Source organism: Trichechus manatus, unplaced genomic scaffold, assembly GCF_000243295.1.
Source record: "Trichechus manatus latirostris isolate Lorelei unplaced genomic scaffold, TriManLat1.0 scaffold00021, whole genome shotgun sequence".
NCBI lineage: Eukaryota > Metazoa > Chordata > Mammalia > Sirenia > Trichechidae > Trichechus > Trichechus manatus.
In genome coordinates, this window is record NW_004443957.1 from 18507111 (window position 1) to 18527281 (window position 20171).

At 44.4% G+C, this 20171-nt stretch overlaps 1 protein-coding gene across 3 annotated transcripts in view; it reads left to right on the plus strand.

Annotated features, from left to right (window-relative positions):
- The first annotated feature begins 245 nt into the window (after positions 1-245).
- The window catches only part of CACNA1E (calcium voltage-gated channel subunit alpha1 E), a 366059-nt gene continuing 346133 nt past the window's right edge, over positions 246-20171 (plus strand). For 2 of the 3 annotated variants that reach the window (XM_004372885.1, XM_004372886.1), the window contains exon 1: positions 246-669. In XM_004372885.1, coding sequence (XP_004372942.1) covers positions 404-669 — 266 coding nt within the window. In that variant the 5' untranslated portion in view covers positions 246-403. The remainder of the gene's footprint in view (positions 670-20171) is intronic. The other variant, XM_004372884.1, reaches the window with a different exon arrangement.

The following is a 20171-nucleotide window of genomic DNA, read 5'->3' on the forward strand; positions in this document are numbered from 1 at the left end:
CTCTCTTCCTGAACTAGGCGGTGCATTTGCCAGAAGAGGAGCTATGTTTGAAGAGCAGTCTACTCCACCCCTCTCCTCTCCAGTCCCTGAACGCCACTACACACTGGCATTTTAAAAAAAAAAAAAAATTGCCTCCAGAAACTGAGCACCCCAAGCCCTCCCCCCATTTTTTTCCCTTCCTGAGGAATGGAGCTTCGCAGAGGTTGTATTTAGATTCAACAGTTCAGAGCGGTGGGGCTGCTGCTGCCGCCTCTTCGAAGAGCTCGCCGGGGCTCCCCGGAGGCAGTGGTTCCCGTGCCCGTCTGGATGCGGCTCTGAGTCTCCGTGTGTCTTTCTGCTTGTTGCTGTGTGCAGGCGTTCGGCCACGATCACCTTTGTGTCTTCTGTCTGTTTGAACTTCAGGATGGCTCGCTTCGGGGAGGCGGTGGTCGGCAGGCCAGGGTCGGGCGATGGAGACTCGGACCAGAGCAGGAACCGGCAAGGAACCCCAGTGCCGGCCTCGGGGCCGGCGGCCGCCTACAAGCAGTCGAAAGCGCAGAGGGCGCGGACTATGGCTTTGTACAACCCCATTCCCGTCCGGCAGAACTGTTTCACCGTCAACAGATCCTTGTTCATCTTCGGAGAAGATAACATTGTCAGGAAATACGCCAAGAAGCTCATCGATTGGCCATATCCTTTCTTGCCCACCATAACTCCCCTCTCCCCCTTTACATTTCTAGGGGTGAGGGGGGAAACCTAGCATGAAAATTATCCCCACCCCCTTCTGGGTGCCAGTTTGCCCCTTTTCTGAAGTATTCTCTTTACTTCGGTGTATCTAAGGGGTGAGCTTGGTGCCGTAGAGATCGGTTTGGGTATTAGTGTTTTTCAAGGTAAGACTTTTGTTTTTTGATTTTTCCTATATGGAAATCTCTAGTGCCCCTGGGTGCATGGTGTTGCTGTGTCTGCCCCTTTCTGGGCTGGGCTTTGTCTGATTTCCAGGCCCCCAGGCCCCTTCACAAGCTGCATTCTACATAGATTGGGTTGCCCCTAATCTCAGAGCTTTATTTCATAATCAGCCCCCCCTTCCTCCCTTCAAGCCACCCCCTCCATCCTCATCCCCACAAGCTGGGGAGACACCTGCACTGCCTGCCTGTGGGGAAGTCAAGGCTCCATGAGGGAACTATCAGTTCAGAAGCTCCAAGAGCTCTGTGTCAAAACCCTGTATACAGACAGAGACAAATGAATAAATAAAGCAGGATTTTGGCTGGGGACCCAGCTAACTCTGGGGACTAAGTTTAAGTTCCCCTGAAAGTGGAGTGAGTGAGTGTCTGCCAGGGCAGGCGATCTCTAGTGCTGTAGCCCCAAACAGCTCAAAGTTGGAGTTCTCTTCTCAGCCAAGGAAGAGCAGCTCATCAGGACCCTCCTGTGCTTGGTCCTGGGCTGGATACTCCTACCCCTTAATGCTTGACCCAGCTGAGTGTTCTTCCAGTACCAAGGACCTAGTACCCAGGTGGATCTGCTGGCCTGAATTCATCAGTTTAGGGCCAGAGATGTGCAGTCTGTCTTGCCCTCACAAGAAATGCACTCACAAAGAGCTGGTGGGGGTGTCTTTGATGGTGGAGGTGTTGGTGAACCGTAATGGAAGAAGCTTTGCAGGTTTAATCAAGTGCACCAAATGCAGACTGCTGATCAGGCATCTCACTGCCTTGTTCTTCACTAAGAATTTGGACACTTGACAAGGCCTATAGGAAGTGGGGTGGGGGTGGGGTGGGGAGGAGGATTAGTAGGAGGCAAGCCAGTGGTGTGGTGTTAAATATGGGGTAGGTTTGAAGACATGGACTTTAATGCTTGTGAAGGAGCTTTCTTGAGGAGGATGCACCTGCAAAGGAGGCCCCTCCTCTTCTCTCTTCTCCTCCCTCCCCCATGCCCCCACTATCCAGGTGTGCAGCAGTGAGACAGCTGGAGCTGCGCTGGGTCTCTAGTATCAGCCAGGCACATGGCTTGCTTCTCCCAGGGCCTAGGCATCTCCCTAACCCCCCCCCCACTTTCCCCTCCTTCCTCTCTATTTCCCTGCCTCAGCAGCACAGTGATTGGCTGTGGCGTGGTACTCTAGGCAGTACCCCTCATGAGAAACGAAGGAGATATTCTTCCTGCTGCTGTTCGCATCCTCCCACAACCACCCCTGGATGGGCTTCTGTCTCTCTCATCTCCCTGCGCTTTCCTACGCCCTCCCCCACAGAGTGATCCCCAGGCCAAACAATGCCTGAGTTGAACGTGTCTAAGGTGGGGGGTTGGGGGGAGGGAGGGGTCTGGTCTCTGCAGTCACACCTGCCGGTGCGCTGCACAACGCGGACAGATATTGTGTTCCGTGCTGCGGCTGCAAACACTCCTCTAAGCAGGTCTCTACCGATTTCCCTAGCGACCCCACTCCCTCTCCGCGGTCTACAATTCTCCAAATTCTCCTGCCCACCAGGTGCTGCCTTGTTGTGCCCCTCTCTTAGGGGCGTGTTTACTCAGGCGCCCTCCTGTTTCCTCTAGGTAGACAAAGCCGCCCAGCCCGCGGGTGGCAAAGCGGACCTGAAGCCATCGTTAGCACCTTGGACAGCGCCACTGAAACTCCCCTGGCGGCCCTAGGCTAATTACCCGGGTTCAGCACCTCCTCACTTCTGGCGGTTGGGCCCGGGGTTTCTGGGCTGAGCAGTGAAGCACGTTTTCCACACCACGCGGTCGCCGCTCTTCACGTTTTCTCTTCCGCTGCAAAGACTCCGCCTTTCAAGCAGGCGTTGCGTGTGCAAGGTGCGGCAGTGAGTCTTACTCCTCTCTTTCCTTGTCTTTGGCCAAAATGGACGAACGAGAGTCAAAGGCGAGACGCTCCAGCGAGTTGATATCTGCATCGTGTTCGGTGCCTTGGCTCTGTGCCCTGTTCCAGTAGTCTCTTCTATCCCAGGTAGTTAGAAGTTTCGCAGTGATTCTACAGCATGTGCACTGTCTTAACAATGTTCAGAGAACATCTGCTAAGGTGTTGAGAGGAGCCCGGCTGGAAAATTTAAAATACAAAGTGTTTGCTTTTTCCTCCTGGCTTTACAATGTAATTGACTAATACATTCCCTTCGGTGGTGACCAAGTGGAAACATTTCACTTCTGTGGGTTTTCACCAATACTACATTTAAGTTCCTAGTCCCACCTTCTCTTTCTTTCTAAATATCCAGATTAACAAAATATCTTGCCTTTTTTTTTTTTTTTATTAATTGTTTATTTTCTTTTGAGAATCAGTATGAGTAGTGCTTACCAGTAAAGCTTTGTAGCTAGTCTGGGTTCAAACCTCAGTTCCTTCACCTATAAGCTCTGTGATCCTAAAAGATTAATTACTTTGTGACTCGCTTTTCTTATCTGTGAAGTGAACATGGTAATAATGAGTTACTTGGAGAATTAAATGAGTGAATATATGTAAAGTGCCTGGAACAATGCCTAATTACTCAATAAACAGTAGCTATTATTATTAATGAGAAGCCCTGGTGGTGTAGTTGTTAAGCGCTGGGCTGCTAACTGAAAGGTCAGTGGTTTGAACCCACCAGCCACTCAGTGGGAGAAAGATGTAGCAGGCTGCTTCCGTAAAGATTACAGCCCTGGAAACACTATGGGGCAGTTCTACTCTGTCCTATAGGGTTGCTATGAGTCGGAGTCAACTCAACGGCAGTGGATTTGGATATTATTATTATTGGAGTCCTTCGGTAACTTCAGCATACCTGAAGGGGAGAATCTTATTTCAAGATGAAATCTTCTAGATTCTTGCCTCTCAAAGAGAGCAAGCAGCAGTCTCTACATCACCTGGAAGCTTGTTAAAGATACAGAAACTTGGGCCCTACTTCAGACCTACTGAATCAGAATCTGCATTTTAACAAGACCCTCAGGTGATATGTACGCACGCTAATGTTTGGGAAGTAATTGTTGAGAATTTCTGCTGTTTGTAAGGGCCTAATTTTCAAAAAAGGAAGGTTGTCCAGAAAACCTGGCAGTACCTGCTTAGGTGCTGGCATAGTGCACATGCAGCATGCTTGAGGATTTTGATTATTCGTGCATTATGCCTTTTGAGGCTTATTATTGCTGCAGAATGTCACTGTAGGATAGGAAGATAACGTGCCTTTCTGTGTGCTGTGTTAGTGGTCACTCGATACAATACTCATATCACTGGTCTTAAATCAGATTGGCCTGAATCAGTTAAGAAGCAATGATTTATGCTGGTAGGACCTTCTGAGTATAACCATATCTAGTTGTTGATAGGGGACGTCTTGTTCTTAAGGGAGAAAATGCCTAAGAGAATCCATATTTGCATGAAGGATGATGGCAAGTCAGCAGCCCACTGTTAATGTGTTTTCTTTTTTCTTGGGAGCTACATCTGCATAGGGAGATAATTTTATTTTCTTATGACACTCTCCCCAGCAGTGTATACTATAACCTTTTTGAAGATGCTGATCTGATTTAAAATGCAGTAGTACATTTTATATGATTTCTCCTTTCCTTTCTTGCTTATCTAATGTAACAAAAGAGTTGTCTTCTGAGGCGATTGGCTGCTTTGAATGCCATCCCACGTTCACTGTGCCACATGCTTATCAGCTCCAGCTCTTCTGTGCCCAGGGCCAGTTACCCTGTGGACATGCAGAATCTCCCTCATGGTTGGTGAGATGTTTACTCCCAGGATAGAGTAGTAAAAAGAAGAAATGGTATGCCTGATTTGGAAACTCAGTGCCATGAGCAGTGTAAGATTTCCCCACCCATTTGGTATGGTCATCTCAGCAGGGGAACACATGTTTCATGTGGAAATGAACACAGCTTAAAGTAGCAAGATCAATGTATTTGCAGCCCTGAGATGATTAACCTCATCATAATGAACCTGTGGCTATTCATCCATGATTTCTTGTTACAGAGAATTTCAGTGTAGCCCCCAAGCACTCTTGACTATGGGTCAGAGGTTATGTGCTTTATTATGGTGAATTTTCCATTGTAAGCTATCAACTCATTTTTGAGGACTTTCGTCAGGGTCACTGAAAGCTCTAGTTCCCAAAGCTCCCGTTTTGGCATATACACCTCCTGCTTTAAACCAAAAACCAAACCTCTTGCCGTTGAGTGGATTCCGACCCATTGCAACCCCATAGGACAGAGTAGAACTGCCCTGTAGGGTTTCCAAGGAGCAGCTGGTGGATTCGAACTGCCGACCTTATGGTTAGCAGCTGTGCTCTTAACCACAGTGCCACCAGAGCCCCATCTCCTGCCTGGGTTGCCTATAAATATGCAGCACCTTGGAGGATAGTAAACTGTAGCCCTGGCAAGAATTTGAGGTTTAATGTAACTGTAAATGAATCATAAGTCAGAGTGATTAGGGCAGAGGGTACCTGCTAACAAGGACGAGGTCTGTGACTATATCCTATGAGCAGGTAATGCAGAGAGATTTCACATCTTTCGTGTACCTGGGCACCGGTGCAGACGGTGGAAATAGATAGCAACTGTAACTGGCACCGAGGCTGCAGGGTAGAGGGCTTTGTTTTCTGAGGCTCCCAGGACAATTTCTGAATTGCTCATGGGCTTTGCCCTTGGAATGAGGGGTGGGTAATGTTTCCTTCAGGAAACCAGGCAGTGACTTCTAGGGGGGACCGGCTGTAACTGGGATACAGCCTGGAAAGCGAGTTAGAGTGAAAGAGTTTGACAGCAATGAAATGACTTGAGGATGGAGACAAAAATACCTTGGATGTGATAGTTTGTTGGTTTGCATGTCGTTATTTCCCTACTTCCCTCCACTTGCTTTCCCTGCAGTAGGCGCCCTGTGCACTGTGAATTAAAGGAGGGGGAGGAGAACAACCAGAACGGTCCTCTTTATTTTCTTCTTCTGAAATATCCAGATTCTGGAATTATTAGCTTCATCTGAAATTGCTTCTCTCTTTTTAGCTGTTGCTGTACAAAATGTAGGTTTTTGGTTTTGTTTTGTTTTTTTTCAAACTCTGCCGCCCCTCCCATCCCCACTTGTAGGAACATCTGGTATCTTTCAACTTTCATAGTCTTTGTTAAAATAAAATTTGAGTCAAGATTCGCTAAGCTATCAGAACTCTTGCAAACCCTTTGTGCCCATGTGTGTGAATGAGCAGATCAGCAGCCTCCCTTAGGTCATTTGCGTTGCTGCCTGGAAAACTGCAGCTCACCAAAGCCAGGCAGTGCAGCCAGCCCAGCAGAGACAACTCTACTGGTCTTATCTTGTGTATCGCTGACCACAAAGACATAAAAAAGGGAACCTCAACGTGACTGTCATTTGATGTTGTTGTTAGGTGCTGTCAAGTCGGTTCCAGCTCATAGCGACCCTACATACAACAGAATGAAACACTGCCTGGTCCTTTGTCATCTTCACAGTCATTGCTATGTTTGAGCCCATTGTTGCAGCCACTGTATCAGTGTGTCTCGTTGAGGGTCTTCCTCTCTTTTGCTGACCCTCACCTTTGTCAAGCATGATGTCCTTCTCCAGGGACTGGTTCCTCCTGATAACATGTCCAGTGTACGTGAGGCAAAAGTCTTGCCGTACTTGCTTCTAAAGAGCACTCTGGCTGTACTTCTTCCAAGACAGATTTGGTCGTTCTTCTGGCAGTCCATGGTATATTTCAATATTCTTCGCCAACACCGTAATTCAAAGGCATCGGTTCTTCTTTGGTCTTCCTTTTTCATTGTCCGGCTTTCGCATGCATATGAGGCCATTAAAAATACCATGGCTTGGGTCAGGGGCACCTTAGTCCTTAAAGTGACATCCTTGCTTTTTAACACTTTAAAGAGGTCTTTTTGCAGCAGATTTGCTGAGACTATAATTAATACTCTTTTATTCAAGGAGAGAGACCAGCCCTGTTCACTTTTCTCTCTGCCTAGTCCTCTGCCCCTCTTTTCATCTTTCCATATTTCTCCCTCTCTAATTTTTAGGTTTGGTCTTTGTGAATAATTCATTATATGTGTGGGTTTTTCCTAGGATTTTTAGATTTTGGTCTTCCTCGTGAATATGAGCAAGGTCCCCTGCAGAGGGCCAGTTTCAGAAATCAGCTTTTTCTTCAAGTCCTCTGTTTTCTGCAGTGGGACTGTGAGACAAAGAAGAGGTAGCTGGGGGAAAAAATCTCTTGTTTGATGTGCTTTTTCTTGACATTTTATAATAACTGATGAATATGCCGCGTTGTATTTGAGTGTTCCATAAGTATGCAGCTAGCCCCCACTTCTTGTCAAACACCATGGTTAACTAGTAGTACTTGACACACTGAATTCTCTTGTCACCCTGGGTCCTCATACAGATAAAATGTTGAGCCAGTGAGCTGAGAAGCAGCCTTCTGTAACCATTCCTTCTCATACTTCAATGTGAATTCACTTGGGAATTGGGTGGGGGGGTGCCAACAGGGAAGAATCTCATCGTTTGTGTGGAGGCACCAGAATTAGTGTGTAACAGCCTCCCCCCGCAACCACCATGTAGCTTCTAAAGCAGGCCCTTTCAAAGAGGGATAAAAATGTCGGGGACTCACGTGAACATTTCTCTTCCCAGGCATTCTAACCTATACAAAGAGGACGCATGCATGGGTTCGCCAGCTGTGTCTCTAGCATCACTCTTAATTAAGTACAGAAAGTACAGCACAAAGTTTTTAGGTTTCTCCGACCCAGTGGTCTCTTGTGAGTTAAGCCTGTTTAAGGGAGATGTCTATGGGGTGTTTTTGCTCACTGTGTACCCCCAGAATGTTTACTAAATTTTCAATTCCTTGTATCTTTGGCCGATCTTTGACTGTAAACCTCAATGAGTCCCCATTCCCCTTTCTCCAGAAAGCGGGGAACGGCTAGAAGGTTTGTCCTCAAGAGCGGGTAATGGACCAGATTAAGGGGAACAGCAGTAAATGACTTTAAAAAGTGTCAGTTATCCAAGGCAGCCTACCCCCCCGCCCCCAGCAGAGCAGTGGGCACTTCTTAACCAGTTGCTGTCAAGTTGACTCCAACTCATGGCAACTCCACGTATATCAGAGTAGAACCGGGCTTCACAGGGTTTTCAATGGCTGTGACCGTTTGGAAGTAGATCACCAGATGTTTCTTCTGAGGCACTTCTGGGTGGATTCAAACTGCCAACCTTTCAGTTCGCAACTGAGTGCACTAACTGTTTGCACCACCCAGGGACTCCTGGGCAATTGTTAGAAACTTCTTTTCTTACTGTATTTTGAGCTCCAACTTTGTAGGATTAAACAGTTCCACTCCTAGTCCTCTTGCAGATTAAAAAAAAAAAAAAAAGCCTGAAACAGACCCATGATTAAAGTGGTAGTTCATCACAGAAGCAGATGGGCAAGTCAGGGCTTGGGAGTGTAACTCTCCGCAAGGCTCCAGCCACAGGTCCTGTGGACCAGCCACATGAGGGGCTTCAGAGCAAGGCCCTGCCTGGCATCTGTGCCAAGTGTCGTCTTTTTGCCTGTGGGTAGCTGACTTGAGATAACAGATAACATAGAATCACTGTTGCATCTCCGCATAATTTTGAGGAGGCATTTTTCCCCATTTAGTTCCCCCACTTCTGTAGAATTTGGAAAGCCTGTTTCAGAAGTATGCCTCAGTTTTCCAAAGGCTCCTGTAATTAAAGCAGAAAAACCAGTTGCCACTGAGTTGATGCCGACTCATGGAGACCCCATATGTGTTAGATTAGAACTATGTTTGTACGATTTTCAATGGCTGATTTTTGGAAGTAGATCTTCAGGCCTTTCTTTCAAGCTGCCTGTGGGTGGATTTGAACCTCCAACCTTTTGGTTAGCAGCTGAATGCATTAACCGTTTGTACCACTCAGAGTCTCCCATTAAATCAGGGGTTTTCTTTATTTCCTGTGTACTCCTTCTTTTTTTCCTCCACTGCAGGAGAGCAGTGAAAAGGATATAGCTGGATGGCGTGTAGCAGGTTAGAGAGGAAAGGAAGAAGTGCCATGCTCACATCATGAACTAAGGCTTGTTGGTGATCAGAGCCTGGTATCGTTTCCGTTGCTGAGATGCAGGATGCTTGCATGGCCCCTGGACCCAAAGAAGAGGCTCTGAAAACCATGACTGGGAGGAAAGTTAGTCCTCATAAGTCTTTCCCAGCCTTTGGTTTAGCTGTAGATTTGAAGTTTTTTTGAACTTCTGGTGCCTCTTTCTCAGTTTCCACACCATTGTCTCATGGGGCTGGTCATAGTCAAAAAGCATGAGATGGATTTTCAGCAGTCACTCACCAACGTCCTGGCAATTTCAAGCTGTGTGCTGTTGGGAACAGTTTTGCTACTGTTGTGTCAGCTACTTCCTTTCAGCAGGTGATTTCCATCAGCATCAAGGCTAATTCCTCATTTAGTCTCTTTATGTTGGAATCACATGTATGCACTCTCCATGTTTTCATCTGCCCCACTGATTCTCAAACTTTGGCATGTTTCAGAATCACCTGAAGAGCTTGTTAAAATACAGATGGCTTGGCCTGAGTCCTAAGTTTCTGATTCAGTCAGTTTGAAGTAGGGCCTGAGAGTTTGCATTTGTCCCAAGTTCCGAGGTGATACTGATGCTTCTGGTCTGGGAACCATGCTTTCAGAACCTCGGCTCTACACAGCGTCACTATTGGTCTGGCCATTCTCTAGAGAAGGCCTGTCTTACAAATTGCTGAGGAGATTTCCCATCCTATATCTCTCATAAACTAGGTTGAAGCCCTGCTGTTAACAAAAACTTTTTCTTTGGGTTCAGCTAATGAGGCTGTGAGAATTCCCTATCAGAATGCATATGATCTTGGGAGCAAGGGCATATTAAACTAAGAATGACATGATCAACTTAGAGTTAGTTCATCTTTTTCTTTCTAGCCTTACAGTTCACAGCAAGCTCTTTGAGAATGGGCATAGGACAAGTCCCACTTAATGTCAGCACCTATCACAGTGCTGGTACATGGTGAGCATTCAGGATTTGTTGAATGATTTAATTAATCTGTTACTACGAGGTTAACAACAAACCAATGAAGTGCCTATTATGTGCCTAGTGGGGACTGACTAGGACCTGCAGGACCAGGTGTGAATTTGGTGGCCGTGGGCTGCACGACTGAGTGGGAATCGAAGGGTCATTATATGGGAATTGGGAGATTGTAAAAGACAAGCTTTACCTACATCACACTCTTGCTAAGGATTGCACCAGTTTCGGTATTATCCAGCACTGGCTTCCCCACTTCGAAAAAAGTACGGAGTATTTCTTGTTATCTGGCATTTTGTTATACAGAATTCTTTATTAATTGGCACCCAGAGATCTACAGTGTAATGACAATTGAGGTTTGTAACGATGGCCCCTAGGCACTGCAAAAAGCTGTAGTACTTTCTGAACATTGCCAATGAAGCATTCATTACATTATGTTGAACATAGTTTGAATAGTGTGTGTACTTTAATGTAGCCTGAGCTTTCTCAAATTATAGTCTATATTGATTATATAGGGTATCTTTTTATTGCTTTTTTTTTTTTTTAAATTTATTAACCATGCACTCTTCTCCAGCTACACCAGATAACTGGAATTGCTGCATTGTTCTAGAAACCAGTCCTTTTAGGTCTAGAAATACTGTAGGACCTGGAGGTGAATCTAGTGCAGTTGTCACATCATCAGGTGGTGGTTAGAACAGAGTCATTCTATTTTTAATGGATTGATAGTCAGCAGGCTTTAAATTAACTAGGCAAGTTTCCCAGCTGGTAAGCTGGTAATACCTCTAACTGGGTGTGCTTGTTTCTGTAGGCTAACATTGAAAATGAACCACCAAGATTTCCAAGAGGGCTTGAGGCATCTCCGCAAGGGGTTGTCAGATGATACCTTCTCCAATTTGACTCTGAATTATCCAACTTTTGTGCCTTGGGCTTGTTTCCATGCTCCTTTATATGCCCATGTTCCTTCCTTCTTCTCAATCAGGGTAAAGGAATGTTTAACTCTAAAACTGCTCAGTTGCAGGGTGACGATCTTTAGATGCCTAAGGGTCAGTTCTAAACTGTATGGAACTTTGGGAATGACATGAGTGGCCATCTACATGACATACAGATGACTCTTTTTGAGTACTGGGACTGTTAGGTTCCTCTAGTACAGTGTTTATTTATTTGATTTGTATAGTGGGATCACAAATTTTATTTCTGATCAATGCTATGGACCACTTTCTCCTGAAAAAGGCACATACAATTTTACATTCAATTCGAGGGGTACATGGATCACAATTTTAAAATACCTACTATGTTAGAAAATTTTCACACTCTGGAGGGTTGAAATGCTGGGCTGTCAGGAATAGTGATTCCGAACAAAACTTCGTATCCTTTATGTAAAAGTATGACAGGAACACCACGTGAAGGAGCAACACAGATAGTCTTTGGGCCAGTCCATCATCAAGACTGCCATGACAGAGAGAAAACAAACATTCTAACCCAAGAGTGTTAACTCAATAGAAGAGCTCTTTCTGTATCACTCTGACAGATGGTCAAACTTGAGCACTTTCAGTGACAAGGTGCTCTTCCGTTATTAGAAAACCAGGATACAGGAAGCTGAAATATTCCTCCTTATAGTTTCCACCTATGTTTTCTGTTTCTGTTCTGTAAAGCAACACAGAACAGATCTACTTCTTACACACTTAATGGCCCAATGACATAGAAAAGCGCTGTTGGATAGAATTTTCTGTGATGATGGGTATTTTTTTTTTTATCTTTGCTGTGTTATATGATAGTCACTAGCCAGATGTGGCTCTTGAGTACTTGCTAGGTGGCTAGTGTGACTGAGAACTGAATTTTTAATTTAATTTTATTTAAATTTAAATAGCCACATGTATAGCACTGCACAGGTAGAAAGGATAGATAATGAATCAGAAAACCTAAGTTCCTATTTGGATTCTGTCATTATTAGCTTTGTATCTGGGCAAGGATTCCTATCCTTGGTATGCCTGGCTCCCCAGCCTGCTTCATGATCTCCCCAACCTGCCTCAATCACCATAAACATCCTCTCTCTAGCTGTTGAAACTAGCCTGTTGATCCCTGAGGGCACCTTCCTCTTCCAGGCCTCATGCTTTTGCACTTGCCTCTCCCTCTGCCTGGAATGTCTTCTTTCTCTCCCCTGCCACCTGGCTTTCAGGTTGTATTCAGAGGTTATTTCTTCCATGAAGCCTTCCTTGATTTCCCTTTCAGAGTAAAACCATTTCCCTCCTCTAGGCTCCCATATGGCACTTTGTATATTACTTTGTTATAACACTTACCACATAGCTTTAGTATTGGTTTAAAATCCCTGCAAGGTGGGGGGGCATTATCTATTAATTTTTGAATTGCCAGGACATACCCATTGCCATCAGGTCCATTCTGACAGGACATAGTACAGTGCTTATCAGCATTAACATTTAATACATTTGTTTAAATTAAAATAATTTTGTTAGGATTTTTTTTTTTTTTGGAAGGAAGTAGAATTCTATTTCTGACTTGAATTGAGGTTGAAGTTGTAGTCAGCTAAAAATCCTGAATCTTTTAAACATGAGTTGATGACAGAGTTAGTTTTCTCTCCCTTCGTTCTCACTCACTTTAATTTCTGAATCTAAATTCAGGACTCTGTTTCTATTTCAAGTACATTTTACCTCCTTCCTTTTGGTCCAGTAGTCCATCCTGTAGAGATCCTTTTCAAGTGGAGAAAGGGGACTAATTTTCAATGAATACCCACCAAATTCAGACTGTCTGCATTTAGACAAAACAATAATCTATGGGTTAAGTGTTGTTATCCACATTTTAAACATTGGGAAACAGAAGCTAAAGAAGATTAGTCACATACCCAAGGTCACCACCAGTGAGTGAACTTGAATCTAGGTGATCAGACTACAAAGTTTAAGTGATTTCCCTTCCACGCTGTTTCTGGATTCTCTTGTTTAATGAGCGAGCTCTCCGCCATGATCTCTACATCCTCCCAAGATTTGATAAACATGTGCTTCATGCTTTCACTAAAGTGATTGATAAAAATAGAGCTGGAATCAGGGATCTCCCTTCTGCTTATCATCAGTGCATTAGTGAGTGCTAATTGGCTGTTCAGATCTTTTCAAATATTCTGAACTCTGCTTTAGCCAGCTAACTTTTCTCTATTTTGTCTGTTAAGAGTGTTGTACAACATATTCTTGTTACATGCTTTGCTGAAATCAATACATGCTTTTATGACTATTTCATGTCTATTTTAGGCTAGGATGTAGCATCTTGCTTTGTTCAAAGTCTACTCTTGGTATCATTTCCAGAGAGTCACTTAGACATTATTTTATTTCTTTCCTGGACAAGTCAAAGTCTAGAATCTCGAGAGTTAAAGGAATACTACATGTCATTTAGTCCAGTGCTAACCTGATGAAAACTTTGCCTTAGTGTGGAAAGGGTTACCAGCCTCTGCTTGGTGGTCATAGAGCATCATTGTTAAAAGCATGGCTTCTGGATTCAAATCTAGTACCACCTCTGCCACTTTCCAGCTCTCTATGTGCTTTAGGTGAGCTACTTAACCTTTAAGTGCCTGAGATTCCTCAAGCATAAAATGGAAATAGTAATTTTACCTGTGTTGTTGTTAGGTGCCGTTCAGTCAATTCCAACTCATAGCAGCTCCATGGGACAGGGCAGATATGCCCCATAGGGTTTTCTAGGCTGCAGTCTTTACGGGAGCAGATCACCAGGTGTTTCTCCCACGGCGCTGTTGGGTGAGTTCGAACTGCCAGCCTTTTGTTTAGCAGCCAAGTGCTTACACTACCAGGTTCCTTAATTTTACCTGTAGAATGTGTCTTATAGAATTGATATGAAGATCAGATGAAATAATATGTGTGAAATGCTTAGAACAGTGCCTGGCACATAGTAAGCAGCAAATGAATCTTAATTGTTAATGTCTGGTTAATTCTAGATGAATCAACATTAAAATTCTCTAGCCAAGTTTTATCCTTCTAAGAATACCATCTTTCTCCTGAGTCTTACCGGGTTTCTAACCTGAACACTGCCGGATAATGTTTGTGTGACTTCGTGTTGATCTCGTGACTTTCCTGAGCCTCAGTGTTTTCAGGTATGAGATGAGCTCGCTCTTTTACTACACAAGGCTGTTGTGAGGCTAGCTGCAACTAATGTGTATGCAACCCTTTGTACTAATGTTAACGCTGATATAGTTAATAAATATCTGACATTTATTGAGTATTCACTACAAGCCGGATTACTGCACTAAGTGTTTGCCATGAATTATTGCATTTATTCCTCATAACTGTCCTACTGAGATAGTCACCTTTGTTTTCTGCGTTTCAGAGTTGAGATTAAGGTGTAGGGAGGTTGACTAAGTTGCCCAAGATCACATAGCTAGTGAGTGGTGGAGACCAGGATGCAGAGCCCATGCTTTTACCCACGGCAAATAGCTAGCCATTCTACAAAATTCTTCCCCCCAAAGTTATTAGGTTTACATTTTAAAAAATGAATGTTGAAATATTTACATCAAAACTTGTCTTTCTTCGTATATTTCTAATGCCGATTTTACATCTGTAGTGTCCCTAAGGACATATTCGGATTTACAACCCAGAAAAGATATCTGCAGGGGCAGTAATGACACAGAATTTTCACAGCAAGCTTTCAGTAACTCCGATAAAGGCAGATCAGATAGTCAAAACCATCAACAGCCTAAAACAAACTCACTAGGTTTTGTTTTTGTTTGTACAAAAATGGTGGCCAAAAATTTCAGCTTGGTGCAGTTGGTGGCATATGGAAGGATTTCTTCTAGAGTCCCAGGTTGGCCTCTGGGCAGATTTTCTTTACAGGGGTTCCAGCCCCCTAACTAACTGCTCCCTGGCCTTTCAGATTTTATGGGTATTTAGGGTCTCTATCTTTGTTCTGTCAGAGAAAAGAATCAGAACTGGACTCCATGAACAATGGAGGAAGCTTCTGAAAGGGATAGAGGGAATTTGGGGTGGGTGGGCTTCATAGTTTGGGGCCCTTGGAAATTTGCCTAATGAGCTTAGTTGAAGGTCACCTGACTCTGGGATACTTGACAGCACCTTCAGAAACTGGATACTGCTGTGGATGTGAGTGGACAATGAGGATGCGTCACTTGACTTCAGAAAACCAAGCAGAAGACTCGAAAGAAGTTAGGGAGTGGGCCTAAAAAATAAAGGGAACTGCCTCGCCTTTCTGGTAACTGTGGATTTTATTTGCATGGAAATTTATTTGTGAAATAACTGAGCCATATGGATGCACAAGGATGCATGTGTTCTGGTCTGTGGATGTGAGGAGCAGTTGAAGGGTGTGGGCTTGTCTGGAGGTGGGGTGGGTGGGTGGATGTGGTAACATGAGGAGGGGGCGAGTCTTCTGGGCATTTTGGCAAGGCAGTTGCTCTCTTCTGATAGGGATTTATGTATGTATGTATTTATTTTTGAGATCACCACCTAACCCCTCTCAGCAGTTATATAGATAAGGATGCTACATTTTTGGGTAACCTCTTTCCTGGGTGATTATTAGAGAGTGACAAATGACCACCCCTGAATGGAGAGGCTCAGGAAGACTGAGCTGATTTCTGTTGTAAACATTAGTACCAAAAAACTAAGTCCGTTGCTGTCAAGTCGATTCCAACCCATAGGGTTTCCAAGGAGCGACTGGTTGACTTGAACTGTTGACCTTTTGGTTAGCAGCCTGAGCTCTTAACCACTGCAACACCAGGGCTCTGTAAACATTAGTAGATGTGCTCAAAAGAGCAGAGCAGAGGAATAGAGTCTAGGAAATGAGAGCTGTCCCACAACCTTCCACACTTCCACTGTGTAAGAGGCTGGCTGAGAAGAACCCCCGCACCGTCAAAAGGTTTATCATCTCTCTTTTTTTCTTACCTTCGTTTAATTTTTATCAACTCTTTAATCATAGAATTTCACCAGTGTTCTATAGGGACTATGATACAGGCCCAGACAACCTTCCATTCCACAGGATGCATCCCTGGGAATGGATAGAACTGACCTTTAATGAGTAACTATTTTGTGACAGGAATGCCACAGTGTGCTTTAAAGACAAATGTCATTTAGTACAACGCTGTGTGAGGTGGATATTGCTGTTCTCATAGATGATTGGCCCAAGGGCACAGGCCGATGTGGTCTGATGGTCGCCATTGACTATTCTATTTACCATGTTGCCTCAGACTAGCAGGTACTCTTCCCTAACAGAGCATCTTCTTAAGATGACACTGCACACTTTCGTGTGTGTGCAGCACCCATCGGATACGAGGCTGAACCCAGGAGGGAGTGAAGGGTCAGTAGATGGGAGAAGAGCAGAGATCTCTTCTGCGTCTACATGATCATCACGAAGTGCATCTGAGACATCTTGCCCTGTGTCACTGGGATGTGAGCGTAGGTTGGAGTCTGGGCTCTTGGCTGTTTTGTTTTCCTTTTACCAAAAGCTCCACCGCCACACTTCCCTCGCCATTCTGCAGAGGGCTTTTGATTTGAAAACACTGGTTCCCCTTTCGATATTAGCATGTAAAGTCCATTTTGTGTTTTCCAACCCTTGAAGAAGCTCACCTCCACTCCCCTCTTTTCTGGAGTGCCCATAGTGTGAATTAGTGTAGAGGAGGCAGCTTTAATGACCTTTTCTTTAGCTTTCACCGTTTGGAATGTTTATGTCTTTGCAGCTTTTTAAAGAAATTGAGGGGTGGGGGTAGCTGGAGAAAAGACTCTTGTATACCAATAGACAGAGTAGAAAAGGCTTACAGTAGGTTTATGGAAACGCAGCCCTGTGTTCCCACCCAAACCACCAGTATGAGAATTCTAACCTTTTGTCAGTTATCTTTTAGGGAAGTTTCTAGCCAATCCAGCTTGTCATGGAGCTCCTTTTAGATGCTTTCAAGTGTTCCAGCGTGTGCCAGCATTTCGATTTTGAATATGTTATTGTTGGATGCCTTCATTAGTAGTACTTTATCAAAAATGGCCTCTTTCACTTTAATTGATGTTCCTTCTTTCTCCCCCTTTTCCTTTCCCATCATGGTATCTACTACCACCAGAGGTATAGGGGCCTAAGAGAACCTTTAATGAAGCCGACTTATCTATAAGAGAACTCAGCCAGAGGTTAAGTGACTTGCTGCAGGTCTCTTTCTCAATGACAGGGCAGGGACTAGAACCTAGGGCTTTTAACTCTAAGTCTAGGGTTTCTTTTATCACATTTCCTCTTTTTCTTCCTCCATACTCTTTCTCTGCTCAGTCATCTTCCTTCTAGCTCCCTTCTGTGGCTTCCTTGTCCTTTTATTAGTTAGCAGGTATGTTCTTTTAGTGTTTCTCTTGGGCTGGGGCACAGGACTCTGGATATAGGGATCATGATTAATAAGAAAGGACTTAATTAAGAAAATGTAAGAATGCCCAAGAGAAGGGTAATGCATAGGGGTGAAGCCAGCCAGCACTGATCCAGTGAGAATAGAAAACAGTGATTTCAGAACAATGGTAATACCTCCTTTCCCACTGATGTTGCTGGGGAGGATCCTTTGTGAGTTGCTGGAGAACTTTATGAAATGCTAGTACAGTACTCAGTAGGCAACACTTCTACACAGTGTAAAACCAAGACCAGGACTCAGCAGGTGGAGAATGGATGCTCAGGCAAGCACTCACCTCAGAATGTTTACTGGGCTCTTTGGTGGCCTTAGGAAAGATAAACCATCCCTATCTTGACGTAAGAGATAGAGTCTTTGAGAATAATTGAGTAGTGCTGGGATGAAGGAAGTAAGGTCAGATAAAGATCCCCTTCTTTTAGAACCCTCAATTCAAGCTGAGAAGCCAGGGAGCTTTATTTGATTGTTCTGATAGTAGTTTCCTAAGCTTTTCAGGGCATGGGATAGAGAGGCCAGAGATGGGTTCTAGCCCAGCTCTGGACAAGTCTCATCCCTCCTCTGGCCTCAGTATCCACATCTGTAAAATGAGTGTGTTGAAACAGTTAATAGAATGCTAAGGCACCTTTCAAGGAGCCTTGGTGGCATAAACAGTTATGCACTCGGCTGCTAACCGAAAGATTGGTGGTTTGAACCCACCCAGTGGCTCTGCAGGAGAAAGACCTGGTAATCTGCTCCCGTAAAGAACTAATCTATGGGGCGGTTCTTCTCTGTCACATGGGGTCGCTATTTGTGGAATTGACTCGATGGCACCCAGCAACAAGGCATCTTTCAGTTCCTTGTGTCTCTGAGATTCTCTTTTCCTCAGTAGTTATCTCAGCTGAGTTGAGGAGACCATTAGCTTTCATGACCCAGCGTCTGACACAGTGCTCTTTTCTCTGACTGCACATTAGAATCAGCTGGGGAGCTTCTAAAAATGCTTATACCCAAACTGCACCCTAGACAAATTCAGCCGGAACTTCTGGAGATGGAACCAGGTGTCCTTAATTTTTAAAAGCTTCCCAGGTGATTCTGTTGTGTGGCCAAGGCTGAGATTCACAGATCTTCTAGAGGGAGAGGTGAGCTTTTACTTGGCTTATTTGTTTCTTTTGGTTGTCATGCCTTTTGTCTGCTTCCTCTCAGTTCTTTTGCAGGTTACAGTGAAATAGTGGGAGCTCCCTGGGTTTCCTGGAACTCACCCTGAGGGAATGGGGTGGTAAATTCTTATGTTTTACTGCACTGGCAAAATCATTCACCTAGGGCTGCTTCTGGCACACCCGGCTGCACAGATCCCAGCCTTCTGTGATGAGGGTGATGCTTCAAACTTCCTGAACCCAGGTCCAGTTAAGGGGACAACTTGAGGCTCAGGGATCAGAGTGAATCATGCTGAACCAGGAGGCCCTTAAGCAAGTGGCTGAAGACTCACTGAACTTCAGTCAACCTATGTGGTTAACCCCTTGTGCAGATGAGGGTTGATTGAGCTCAATTCCCATCAAATACAGGAATCAACTCAGTATGTGTCTGAAGGTGTCTGAAGGAGACAGGGAGCTTACAGTAAATGGTATGCTGGAACTGGCTGGTCCCAGCTGTTGAGCATCCATTGTGAGTCTCTTCCAAATTCATGTTCAGTGATGTCAAATTTGGTAGCTTGAAAATGGCTGTGGAGAGAATATTGACACCCCAGAAATTGGCAAGAGTGATACAAAAGGGCTTTCTCCCCTTGGACAGCTGGTTGTTAAACATTTATTAGCACACCACTGAGTTTAGTACTTAAAAAATGGTCCATTCACTTGTGGGACAGTGGAAGTTATTCTCTATATTGCCCCCAAATCTGCCTTTGGGTAGGTTTTCCACCTTTTGGTCTTAGTTTTACCCTCTGGAATAACTTAGAAAACATCTAAGCCCCCAGTCACAAGTTTAAAAAAAAGAAAAAAAAAAACAAAACCCATTGCCATCGAGTTGATTCCAACTCATAGCAACCCTACAGGACAGAGCAGAACTGCTCCATAGGGTTTCCAGGGGGCGCCTGGTGGATTCAAACTGCTGACCTTTATGGTTAGCAGCCATAGCTCTTAACCACTATACCACCAGGGTTTCCAGTCACAAGCTAGTCCTTCAGATATTTGAAAACAGCTATGATCTCTCTCTCAAGTCTCCCCATTTCCAAGCTGAGTATACTTAGTTCCTTCAACATTTTCTCATGGTTTGCAGGCTCAGTAGGTGTTTTTGAATACTAGGGTACAGTTGCAGGTTTTTCAAAGGAAAACAAAAATTCCCCCAGAGATGTTCCATGGACTTATTCATAAAAGGCTTTTCATCTCCTTTATACATTCAGAGTACTGACTGACACCCTATGAAGCAAGTATTGATACAAAGTAGGGTATAGTCTTGGGTGTGGTTGCTGATTGCAGCCACTGTCTTCTTTTCCTAAAATCAGCTTGCTGCCAGAACTCTTGATGGGCTCAAATTCATCAGAGTGTCATCAAAACACAAATCATTCTGGTTTCTGAAACAGGTAATTTTCCTGCCACTGTTTTGTTTTCTTCCAGAGGCTTTTGATATTCCCCTTTTCTTTCTTCCCTTTTGTATAGCGTTCAATCATTTGTTTCCCGATCACCAAAACTGTGTGTCAAATGACAGCATTTTGAGTTCAGGATCCAGTCAGATATGTAACAAGTGCATTTGTTAAGACTTATCCAGCTGAACGTAATTGAAAGGGACGCAAGTGGCAGAAGGGTGGGGGGGGGACCAGTGCTGTCTTAATTTCTCAGAACCAGTATTCCCCATCTTTTCGGAATCTGGGGTGCAGTGAGTTTGGAACTACTGAGTAT